The sequence below is a fragment of the Aspergillus saccharolyticus genome (assembly GCF_003184585.1).
Source record: "Aspergillus saccharolyticus JOP 1030-1 unplaced genomic scaffold BP01scaffold_3, whole genome shotgun sequence".
NCBI lineage: Eukaryota > Fungi > Ascomycota > Eurotiomycetes > Eurotiales > Aspergillaceae > Aspergillus > Aspergillus saccharolyticus.
In genome coordinates this window covers 799,132-810,843 of record NW_020290613.1, presented here as the reverse complement: position 1 = coordinate 810,843, position 11,712 = coordinate 799,132, and the positions used below count along the sequence as shown (strand labels likewise).

General features: G+C 50.2%; 5 protein-coding genes across 5 annotated transcripts; 4 read left to right on the top strand and 1 right to left on the bottom strand.

The window, feature by feature from the left end:
* The first annotated feature begins 709 nt into the window (after window positions 1-709).
* On the top strand, window positions 710-1,071 carry BP01DRAFT_117511 (uncharacterized protein). Its single transcript, XM_025570365.1, has one exon. The coding sequence runs from the start codon at window positions 839-841 to the stop codon at window positions 1,037-1,039; it is 201 nt and encodes a 66-aa protein (XP_025434952.1). The 5' UTR covers window positions 710-838; the 3' UTR covers window positions 1,040-1,071.
* A 570-nt stretch (window positions 1,072-1,641) lies between these two features.
* Window positions 1,642-3,199, top strand: aspA (putative septin AspA; the record flags this gene model as incomplete). The annotated part of the gene is made up of 6 exons (XM_025576652.1): window positions 1,642-1,662; window positions 1,840-1,909; window positions 1,976-2,092; window positions 2,150-2,237; window positions 2,296-2,898; window positions 2,962-3,199. The coding sequence occupies 6 exons, from the start codon at window positions 1,642-1,644 to the stop codon at window positions 3,197-3,199; spliced, it is 1,137 nt and encodes a 378-aa protein (XP_025434951.1).
* Window positions 3,200-3,308: 109 nt separating this feature from the next.
* BP01DRAFT_117465 (uncharacterized protein) lies at window positions 3,309-3,909 on the top strand. The gene has a single exon (XM_025570364.1). The coding sequence runs from the start codon at window positions 3,417-3,419 to the stop codon at window positions 3,819-3,821; it is 405 nt and encodes a 134-aa protein (XP_025434950.1). The 5' UTR covers window positions 3,309-3,416; the 3' UTR covers window positions 3,822-3,909.
* Window positions 3,910-5,066: 1,157 nt separating this feature from the next.
* Window positions 5,067-9,295, bottom strand: rom2 (putative Rho guanyl nucleotide exchange factor (Rom2)). The gene is made up of 4 exons (XM_025570363.1): window positions 6,391-9,295; window positions 5,892-6,322; window positions 5,381-5,812; window positions 5,067-5,309 (listed from the first exon to the last, which is right to left on the bottom strand). The coding sequence occupies exons 1-4, from the start codon at window positions 9,050-9,052 to the stop codon at window positions 5,232-5,234; spliced, it is 3,603 nt and encodes a 1,200-aa protein (XP_025434949.1). The 5' UTR covers window positions 9,053-9,295; the 3' UTR covers window positions 5,067-5,231.
* Window positions 9,296-10,178: 883 nt separating this feature from the next.
* Window positions 10,179-11,697, top strand: BP01DRAFT_353282 (V-type proton ATPase proteolipid subunit). Its single transcript, XM_025574138.1, has 8 exons — window positions 10,179-10,454; window positions 10,574-10,591; window positions 10,664-10,676; window positions 10,746-10,828; window positions 10,894-11,006; window positions 11,062-11,146; window positions 11,200-11,285; window positions 11,339-11,697. The coding sequence occupies exons 1-8, from the start codon at window positions 10,407-10,409 to the stop codon at window positions 11,379-11,381; spliced, it is 489 nt and encodes a 162-aa protein (XP_025434948.1). The 5' UTR covers window positions 10,179-10,406; the 3' UTR covers window positions 11,382-11,697.
* The last annotated feature ends 15 nt before the right edge of the window (window positions 11,698-11,712 follow it).

Sequence of the window (11,712 nt, the reverse complement as noted above, 5' to 3'; positions counted from 1 at the left end):
AGAACTTCACTCGGGTGATGACGAAAAGATCCGAAAGAGAATCTTCTGAAGAGGAGTCATGCCGCCTAAGAAAAAAAGCTACCTGAAGGCAAGATCGGACTGTCTGTGGCACAAAATCCAGCCGGCTGCTGAACCAGAAGTCATACCAACTACAGAAATGCTCTTGCGGAAGGTTACAGATGACAATGTCATGGATGTTAGAGACTACATGCGGGCGGGCTGGCGAGCTTTGGGAGTGCTATCGGTGCTGGCTAAGCACGAAAACTGGCACTGTTTGGCACAGCGAGAGAAGGATTTCTGCATTTGGCAGCTGAAATCCGCAGCCTGTAGGCTAAGGCAGAAGCTATCTTGGGAATTGAAGGAAAAGTGAGACTGGTACTGTGGGTGTACATAGCGGAGGACTCCTTGCTCTGCTGTACCAAAACGAATTGTGTCCTGAAGGAGGTGCCTAAAGCCTCGGAGATGTTGACTCCATTTTGACCGTAAGCGGGTGGAAGCTTTAAAACGCTATCCCAACCCGTTTGTCGCCCTTCGGGATTCAGTGATGAGTAGACACCTTGTTCATTATTGCCGAGATGCATTGGCCTTATATCCAGGTTTGATGCGTTTTGAGTACAGAGTATCCGTAGTTCAAGGAGGTATGGTAGACTAATCGTGGGCTGGGTCGAGCCAGTAAAGCAATAGAGCCCAAGGCCCTTAGGCGTACAGTACGGCGGCCCACAGCGACCCACGGCGGCGATCGGAGCTTTTGGTGGCCTTAACCCCTGAGCTACGGAGTAAATCAGCAGTCACTTGATTGTCGCCTGCAAAACCAAAACTGCCCAGATTGGGCATCGCGATGCCATTTAAAGACTGCCAGAACAGACAGATCTCATGGTATCCTCTCTATGTATCGAGGCACTCTTTTGTAGTCGCTCAACCATTGATTTCAAGTGGATGCAAGATTGAATCGATTATTGAATATCCCCCCAAATGCCGCATCGGACAGGTCGGTTCCGTTGGAGTACCCCATAGCCCAGTTCCAACGAATATTGAGTAGCAATTGAACCGGTAGTCAAGAAATGAGTACTCCGTAGTAGGCACATCTGACCGTGCCTGAGTGATTAATGGTGGAAGAGCATTGATCGAATGAGGCCGGGTCGTACCAAAACTACCACTCTCAGGGCAGTCTGGAGAAAGGTTGGTCTGACAGCTAGTGAATGGGGAAAAGGGGAAGGCGGCGGGAGTGAAGTGTAATTGAGGGTACAGGTATGGTAATCGGGAGAGTCAGCGGGTATTTCTGCCTGAGGTATCTTGATGTGAATGACCTTACTTGCCCCCTTAAACCCACTAAACGGCCAGTTTGACGGGGGAGGGAAGACTAGTAAGTAGGAAGTACGGAGTAAGTAGTTACAGTACAACGGGCGGACAATCCTCAGGGGAGAGAAAGAGGAAGAGCAACAACCATCCCATCCCATCCCATCCATCTCCATTCATTCTCCCTCTATCTTCCTTTCCTCCTCCTCCACTTCTACGACCTTCCTTTACTTCATCTTCCTCCTCTTTCCACCCTTCCACTCGCTTGCTTGAAACTCTTCTATCATCTCATCCACCATCCTCCTTTCTTTCTTTGTTTCCCCCTCCTCCCTTCATTAGCCCACCATGTCCTCCTCGTTCAGCGCGGTAAGTTGTTATCCTTCCCCTTTCTATGCCGGCCGCTCGAATTGCCTCACGCCCCGCCATAGCCACCACCATCCTTTCAATGGCTCTGAGGCACAGGCATTCCCTACGTTATCGGCTTGGTTTTGCTCTATTCTGAATCTCAACCGTGATTAATTCGCCTCTAACTTCAAGCCCAAGCTCCGTCGCAAGAAAAATGTCAAGAAGGGTATCCAGTTCTGTCTGATGGTCTGTGGTGCCAGCGGAACCGGTATGTTCACGACTGCTCAGTTGCACTATTCAAGTCAGGGGCTGACTAGCCTTTCGCTTTCCTTAGGACGCACGACCTTTGTCAACACTCTCTGCGGCAAGAAGGTCCTGGAAGGAAAGGACGCCGATGACGCTGCCAACGCTCACATCGAGGAGGGTGTCCGCATCAAGCCCGTCACAGTCGGTGAGCAGACCAATACGCATGAGTTCTCACGGCTGGTGCTAACGATAAGCTATGCAGAACTCGAATTGGACGACGAAGGCACCCGCATCTCGCTCACCATCGTTGATACCCCCGGTTTCGGTGACCAGATTGACAACGAAGCAAGGCAGGTGGTCCTGACCGCGGACAACAGCACACCCAGTGCACGACTGACCGTTTCGCAGCTTCGGTGAGATTGTTGGTTACCTCGAGCGTCAATACGATGATATCCTCGCCGAAGAATCTCGGATCAAGCGTAACCCCCGCTTCAGGGACAACCGCGTCCATGTCCTCCTTTACTTCATCACACCCACTGGTCACGGTCTCCGTGAACTCGACATCGAACTGATGAAGCGCCTGTCTCCCCGCGTCAACGTCATTCCCGTCATCGGCAAGGCCGACTCCCTCACCCCCGCTGAATTGGCCGAATCGAAGAAGCTAATCATGGAGGACATTGAACACTACCGTATTCCTGTCTACAACTTCCCCTACGATATCGAGGAAGACGATGAAGATACTGTGGAGGAGAACGCTGAACTCCGGGGTCTCATGCCATTCGCTATTGTTGGTTCGGATGAGTTCGTTGAAATTGATGGCAAGAAGGTGCGTGCCAGGCAATATCCCTGGGGTGTTGTAGAGGTCGAAAACCCTCGTCACTCCGACTTCCTGGCTATACGCAGCGCCCTTCTTCATAGCCACCTGGCGGATCTCAAGGAGATTACCCACGATTTCCTCTACGAGAATTACCGTACCGAGAAGCTCAGCAAGAGCGTGGACGGTGCTACTCCGTATGTACCCCTTATGTTGCAAAACTCGTGCTTTTTATGCATCGACTAATATCTTTGCCACAGTACACAAGACTCTTCTATGAACCCAGAAGACCTGGCCTCTCAGTCTGTTAGATTGAAGGAGGAGCAGCTCCGCCGTGAGGAGGAGAAGCTCCGTGAGATCGAGTTGAAGGTACAGCGTGAGATTGCTGAGAAGCGCCAGGAATTGCTGGCTCGCGAAAGCCAGCTGAGGGAAATCGAGGCCCGCATGGCACGGGAGGCCAGCCAGAGCCAGGTCGATATCACCAATGGAGATGCCTGAATGAAGACCGCTGGATCCCTGGGACTCATGGAAGACGGCCTCCAAATGATTGACATCTGACACCGTATGTGCCTTTGTAATGAGAACCGTGGCGCGGCAGATTTGACTGTCTACGGGGTTAAGATTAGTCGGCCGTTGATTCACGTTAATAGCTTTTTTTTCTCTCTTTTCTCTTTCCTGGTTTTTCTTCTGATCTGCAAGGGAAAGGGGAGGGCAAATGCAACGTTCCGTTTTAGTAGGACGATGCCTGGGAACCACAAATCCCCTTCGCTTTCTTCTCTCTTTTTACCTTCCACAGCGACGCAAACACGCTCGGAGTCCATACCAGACGGACAAGAGCAGAGAAAGATGGCAAGAGAACGGACATATTTTCGGCTGCAATCTTCCAATTTTTCAACTTCACTTCGTCTTTCGGAAGCCACCATCCATCTACCTGGTTTTGCAAGATCTCTGGAGTCAGAAGAATAGCATCATTTTTAATTACTTACAGTTATTACTGAGAAGGATCTGCATGAACTTTTTATTCCTATCAATGCTCTTCCTGTTCGTGTTTCTCGTTCCTTGTTTTTCACCAATTCTTTTTCCTCTACCGCCCCGCTCCCCCTATCCCCCCTCTCCATGAAACCCTGTCCCAGTGTCAGCAGCGTGCAGCAAGATTCCCTCTTTTGTCCCAAGGTTATTCTTTTTTTTTTATCTCTATACTTTGTCCTTATATCTGATTGATTTGTGTGTGTATGCGTGCAACAAACAAACAAAGCTCCCTTATGGATTCCTTTTCTATCCATGTTCTCAGTCCTCTTACTCCCACTCCCAATGCATCACGGCTACACATACATCTGATAAACGTATCGGACTGCACTTTACTCTAAGTACAGAGGAAGTAACAATGCAGTAGTATGCTTTCCCTTCGCCCTCGCGGAGATCACTGCTGGTAGTGGAAGGTATGAACTTAGTACTTAACTGTTTAAATCAATCGGCTGTTGGGCCAGCGGCTCCGCTGCACCCTCGGTTCAACAGATATATCGTACTAAGTGATCCTGTACAGTCGAGCCTCCGATATTACGACACCCCTCTAACATTGCGTGTTTAGTAGTTACTATGATGGCAATCCTCACTCGATTCTCTCAATGTGGTGGAGTGTATTTACAATCACCGGATGAGAAGAACAAGATTCGTCCTCATGATGGGCATGATGATGGATGTTGAAATGGACAACTAATCGCACATTGCCGCCGCGAGTTGAGCGGGGGCTGGCAGGCGGAAGCAGAAGCCAGGCTTCGTCTACGAATTGCCCAGGAAGGATGGGGTGCAGTGGGGAAAGGGAACTGGATTTTCCCCAAGACTCGGCCGAGTTGACTCGGAGTGAGAGACGCTGGCTATGTATCAGTGATGCAACTTAGTGGAGGCACACACTACAACGGGCAAAGCCTCCGCGGGGGACAACGCTCGCAGGAGAGGGACGCGAGAAGCATTCGGATCATAGTACTAAGCAGCGGACAACAAAAGAGCGAACCACGTATCATGTGATTCTCGATTGAAATAGGGTACGATACTAATCAAGAGAAATGAAGAGATTGATGAGAGAAGAGAGAAGAATAAGTTGGGAAGAAAAATGGGACAGGTGGTATTTGCGCTTCATTGTATACAATATACAGTTGAGACAAGGGGAGTTAGGAGGTCAGATCAGGCCTTTTCAAACTGACCAGAGTACAAAGACGGAATAGATAGTGACAAGTTGACATTGAGAGGTATTATGAAAAGGGAGGGGGACGGGAAACAACTTTCGGCATCAACTTTCAGAAGATTAAGTGTGCGGAAAGATTTGGGGGTAAAGGGGGGCCAAGTGTTGAAGGTTAGTGACGCCGATAGATAGATAGATGTATGCCCTCCCGTCTCTGAGCCGATTGGGATGGGAGATCAAAGGTCTTTCTAAGCGTAGTAAAAGACAAGATACTTGGGCTAAAATAGAACATAGAAATGCCTCCCCCTAGCAGTTTCATCCTTCCTTCCATGTGTTCCGGTCGCTGTTCGGTCAATGTTGGGGCTTGTTCCAGAAATCCAGACTGGCGACCACATCCTCTCCGGATTCATCTTCATAGGCATAGAGGATCTTTGGCAGTATAAGCAGCTGTTCCGACAGCCTGAATGACCGGGGAGGGGGGGAATGGGTTTTAAACTTACTTCTCGGGTCGACGAATGCAACATGCGAATATTCTTCCCCGTCATGATGTGCACCAATTCGCTTGTCTCAATGTGACGGATTTCAATAAAGTTGGGTTCAAAGGCGAGAATGTAAGGGTAAGAAAGTGCGAATGCGTTCGGATTGCCCTCCCAGGAGATCCTCCAATCCGGACGAGCGCGCCAACCGTTGCGATTGACGAAAAAGGAGAAGTCGCTATAATTCAGGAGGAATTCGCCGTTCATGCGTTCAATGTGGATAGGCTTCACATTCTCTTTGCGTGCAACAAAATCAAGAGATGTATCCGCCTGGTCGAGTAAAGACTGCGTTTCGGTGGTCTCTAGACTGACGACCTCAAACCCTCGAGCGCAGCCGACGCAGAGTGTTGAGCGAAGGAAATGGATCGACGAAGACTCTGCAGGAATGTAGAATTCCTGGAGGCAGGATTTGTTAGCTCACAAGTCTCGAATTGTAGTATGCTTGAATAGTATGCTTGAAAGAAAGGGTACAAACCTTGAAGAGCTTCAATGTGTCTTGTCCACTCTGGAACATCTTACTAACAGCTGACTTTTTCTTGCCCTTCGCCAGATTGTCCATAGGCTCATAGACCTTGATAGTTGTCGACAAAGCAGAAGTTTTGACGGAGCAGACTAGATGACGTCCAAGTCCAATGCCAGCCTTGAAGAAGTTCGCATGACCTTGAATCTTTTTAGGCCGCTTCGCGATAGTGTTCTGGCCTTCATGAATCTCGAGCGCGTCCATAGGATAGGAGGATAGTGTTTTGTTCGACAAGACTAAGAGTAACTGATACTCCTCCAATGTATCTATCTGAGTGACTTGGCTAACATCAAGGACACGTCGAGGCTTTGCTGACTTATCCTTTGGCCAGCGTTCGGAGAGATAGATGCCGCTGTCGGTACCGTACACTAATTTTCGACCTCCATCTACATCAAGCCAGGCGCAGTTAGCATGCAGTGAACTCCATTAATGCGGTGACGGGATAAGTGCGTACCAATCGGAACAAGGCAGTTAACCCGATTAACGGATGTGAAGAAGTTTTCGCAAAGCACTGTCTTGTTGTAGAAGTTGCTGTTACGCTCTCTGAGCTTCCGCTGCTGCTCTTCAACCAATTCAATGAACTTTCGCCGTTGAGTAGTCGATGTGGCGTACAATGTCTGCTCATAACCGCCCTTGCCAAGATGCCGGAAGGTGATTGGAAGACCATCCTTGGTAGTCGGAGGGTTTGCTGCTGCCTTGTTGGAGAGAAGGCTGGAGGACGGCCGTTTAGGAATTCCCACCTTGGGTATTACCTCATCCATTTGCGCAATAACCAATAGCTCTAGCGGAATAGGTTTCCGATACACGCGGTACTCTTCGCGTTTATTGACAACTTTGATTCTCACTAGGAGGACCGCATGATCGAACAGGTATGCAGTAACCTCAGAGCTGTCGGTGGGCGTTTTCTTGAACGCCATCTTCGATAGCATCTGCCGATTTTCCTCAGTTAACTTCAAGTCAACATAATCGCCAGGACTGAACTTCAGCGCAGCGTTAAGTTGCACCAGGTTGAAGTGATTCTCAGCCCTTCCACTCTCTGCATTGACACGAGACAGAAAATCCTTGATGAGCGCAATAGCCTTGGGGATATCATGGCGATCCGGGCTATCCTCAGCCGTGTTCTTGTTGACTTGCTCCAGTAGAAGTGGATATCTTGCTAGACGCGTGGTGGGCTTGGTCAGATAACCGTTTAACTCAAGTTTGCGTGATTCCTTCAGACGCTCCGTTTCTTCTACGAATCTTGCAAATGCCGGATTCGATGCCTTTTCCTTCTCGAACTCATATTTGCCGTACAGCTGGTTGGCACCATACTTGATGAATGGATCAAAGCGAGGCACGTGCTGGAGGAAAATATCACCGACCGTCTTAACGACGTGGCTTTCCTTTTGTCGTGCGTTTAGAGCTTCACAGAGTCCACCATTGACTTTGAGGACCTCCAAGCAATTGCCGAAGACCGTCCGAATGAATTTCTCGCGCCGATGCTCGGGGATAGGCGAGGTTGTAGCATTGCCAGACGCTCTCAATGGTCTCATCCAAAAGTCTCGCAGGTACTCCAGATCTTTGACGAAGTCACGTTCGGTGTACATGATCTCGAAGATGATTTCCTGGCGTTTCTTCTCACGATCATCAATGCTGTCAGACACCTCCTTTGGAACCATATTGATCCACAATTTCTGATTGTCGTTGTCATCGTCATCGCCATGCAAACTGCCCTTGGAGGCAGAAGACCGTAGCCCAGGCTGCGGTTTCAAATTCAGCCTAGCCTGCTGTTCAAGTCTTCTCGGGCAGGCGATGGAATAGCACAAGCTATCTCGGGTACATGTCGGCGAGTAGCATTCACTGAGTAACGTGAAAACACCGTTAACCTCCGAACTGGGCGCTTCTTCTCCCATGGTCTCCTTGAATTGATATATTTCACCCTGTGCATCCCGAAGACGGTGGTCATACGTCACATCATGAAAAAACTTCTGAGCATCCAGGGCACGACCCAATAGCAGAGCCAGATTCCGATCATTCGTCTTTATGATATGTGCAATCAAATCCACTGCCTGGGCACCGGTGAAGGCGTTTTGATATGAAAGTCCATTCTTTTGTAGTTCAGCGAGTGTGATTCGCTCACGAAAGACATCGGCAACGCGGGAGAGCAAAGCGGGATAGACCAATGGCACCTTACTCCGGCGCGAGTTGCTTTGCGTGAGCCCAGGCTGATTATTCGGCTTCCCAGCCACTGTGCTCTGCATACTCATGGTTCGATCCGGCACGATCGTTGATGCCATAGACATAGAGCGCGAATTCGTAGATCCATCGCTTGGTGGGCGAGACTTTCCATTGACACTTTGGGCGTTGATTGGCTCGGGGGGGTAGCCATTGATAGGAGCCTGGCTGGGTCCAGAGGGTTGTCTTCTGGGTGGGATTACTCGCCCTGTGCTGGTGGTGTAAGCGTGGTCTCGGTCCATTGGGTAGGTAGTCAGCGACATGGCGCGCTCATTCGGGTTTCTCTCAGGCACGGGCCGCCCCTGAGCTGTCATCGGAGCCGCCGCGGTGTACTGTTGCTGACGAATTGCATTGGCAGAGGTGTGATTGAAGCTACTCAACGAGGGTTGGTACATCGGAGGACCACCCATCTTCGCCATGGACCTTGACCTATTTGAATCCGAGTTCAGGGCGGGATGGGCCGGCATCGTCCTAGTGTAACCCTTCGTGTCTGGAAATTGTGGCCCCGTGCTGGGCCGAGAATCCAGGCGCTGAGGCTGAGGATAGGCGGAGCGTCCGGGGTAGGGCCGTGCGGGGTGCTGAGAAGACTGCTGGAAAGCTGGGGGTGCTGCGCTTCCGGAGTAGCTTTGGTAGTATCCATTTGGCGCCGCCGACGAGTATCCGTTCTGCATCTGACGTGTGGGCGGCGGTGGACCTCTATGCATCTGCGGATGTGGTACGTGTGATGACATAGTATGGGCTCGATCTTGAGAGAACTGAGGAGTCTGAGATGTCATCGTCTGCGAGCGTCCCGGTGGCGGAGCACCGCCGAAGATCTCGGAGTATGCAGCATCACGTTGAAAGGCAGAGGGATGTCCGTAAGGCCGGTAATTCCGGCCTTGCTGGCCCCCTAGATCAGCCATGTTGCCCAGATGCTCCTCGCGCTCGTGACCGCAGTGATTTTGGGCTTTCGTGTTGGCGGAATGGATCAATCCGGCGGGTGCGACTCGGGGATTTAAGGGGGGAAAGGAGTTCGTCTCAGTACAAGTAGGGTATCGAATCCGGGTCGTAGAGAGCGTGCAGATTGTCGCAGGCAAGATCGTTCCAAGTCGTGGAAATGGAAAAATAAAAGGGAGAAGAGGGTAGGTTTAGGAGAGGAAAAAGGAAAAAAGAGGTCCTCCACGGGCGATAATTTATAAGCACGTAAGAAAGAAAGAAAAAATAAGACAAGAATAAAATGTCAAGAAGGAAATGAAAAAGATATCTAAACAGAGAAAGCAGCGCCTCCGTGTATCATGCCTTGATGAGTCGGGTGGTTGAATCGGGTTGACAACCTGAGAAGAAAGGCGTCGAGACCGCGTGGTTTGTTGATGGTGATCGAGGCGCAACGGCAAACCAGGACCCCTGGTTCATAACCTCAGCATTCTCCCTCTAGCTAACGGGTGGATCAACACACAGTGCCTAGGCAATGCAAGTCTGAACAGACTAGGCACAGAGAGGAACAAGAGTGGGGAGAAAGGGAAGAAAAGAGGGGAGGGGAGGAGGGGGAGAGGAAGAGGAGTAGGAGGAATCGGGAAAAGAGAGAGGGAGAGGGGAGGGGGGGGAGTTGAGTAGTGACGGGGGCGGAAATGGGGGAGGGGAGAGGGGGGGAGGGAGGGGAGAGGAAGTGGTGGTGGAGAGAGGATTGGTAGTAGTAGTAGTAGTAGTAGTAGTAGTACTAATGGCCCAATGCAAATATTATGTATGCCCGGTAAGTTTAGTTATGGGTAGAACTAGGAGTGCAGTCCGGCGTAGCTTGTCGGTTTTAGTGATGAGGAGATGGAGAGCAAGCAGCACAGCACAGCACTGGCAGCACAAATGTGGGAGAGTGAATGAAGAGGCTTGTTGGGTTGACCAGGCACGGCACATGTCAGTCTTAACCCAGATGGGACTGACTGACCAGTTGTTTGTACTGTACGTACTGTACTCCGTATCTCAGTTACTTTCGTATAGTTTACCTGTTGTTAGTCGTTCTACGGTGGCCCAGGCGAACAACTTCCGTCACCGGCACCTGGACCTGCTACATACTTGGCTCTCCATTTAACTACCCACAGCTCTCATCTTCTCTCACCCTCGGTCTATTGCAGCTGCGGTTCACATCTTGTTGCACAGGGTCAACTGACTTACAGGCTCTATCCGCAACAGACTCATCCCAGAGTCCTCCCTCCACGCTTTCTATCTCTTACTCGTCACCTTGCCGTCGGTTCCCAACCTTGTGGTGTCTCGCACCGATTCACCATGGCGGACAGCGAGTTCTCTCCCAAGTTTGCCCCATTCTTCTCCTTTGTAAGTTGCTACGAGACCTTGACTCTCTACGTCCTCTACTGTTGTCGTTGCGCCGTGTACTGCTCTGGCTCCTCTGCCTCTTCAATGATTCTTCTCAGCTGCTAACGTTGACTCTAAAGGCAGGAATTGCATCGGCTGTGAGTCTCGCGTGAACAATACCCGTGACCTGCGACCCTGTCCAGTAACCACTAACAACCACTGTGGAAAAGATGATCTTCGGATGTACGTGAGTCCGGTTTTCTCAAGGAATTACTTTGCATGTGGTCAGCGCAGTTGCTTACAAACAGACAGCATTAGGAGCAGCATATGGAACCGCCAAATCTGGAATCGGTATTTCCGGTGTGGGAACATTCAGGCCTGATCTGATCATGAAGGTATGGGAGTTCTCTACTAGATTCAAGACTTATGTCTTATTAGGCAATTCAGCTGATCGGCTCAGTCCCTTATCCCCGTCGTTATGTCTGGTATCATTGCCGTCTATGGCCTCGTCATCGCAGTCCTCATTGCCGGTGATATGGACCCTCCCCCGACCCGGAACATGAGTCTTTACACGTATGCTCGGCCTACAGACAGACCTTTTAAGGGGAGAACACTCACAAGTGTATAGTGGATTTATGCATCTGGCTTCTGGTTTGTCGGTTGGCCTCGCAGGCGTGGCTGCTGGATACACTATTGGAATTGTGGGAGATGCGGTAAGTGTCAATTGTAAGCTTAAGCCTTGTGTGGTTGCTGATCGCTTCGGAAGGGTGTGCGCGCGTACATGCAGCAATCGCGGGTCTATGTTGGCATGATTTTAATTCTCATCTTCGGCGAGGTCCTTGGTCTCTACGGGTAAGCTGACGATAGGATTTAAACGATAAATACTAGCCTGCTGACCGTGATAGTCTGATTGTCGGCCTCATTCTCAACTCGAAGAGCTCCGGTTAGAGGATTCCGGCTGGTCGCAGTCCCCTTTTTCCTTTTTCTCGCACTATTCGACCATTTCAGCTCCGGTCAATCCCCTCCCAGCCTATACGGCCTCGCGAACTCGAGTAAGAAGCACTCTGGTCATCTCCAGAGGAAGAGAGGGAGAAGCTGGAGTCTGGGTTTGACAACATTCCACATGCGCCTATCCCATTCGTCTCAATATGTTGGCTGTAGAAGTATGTACGAGTACTTGGTTTAGATGTCCACATCACAACCATGCAAGTTCTGTTTTTCCATTTCTGGTCGGCTAGTTATATTATTAAATGCACATGATTAGATCTATCCCATGGGT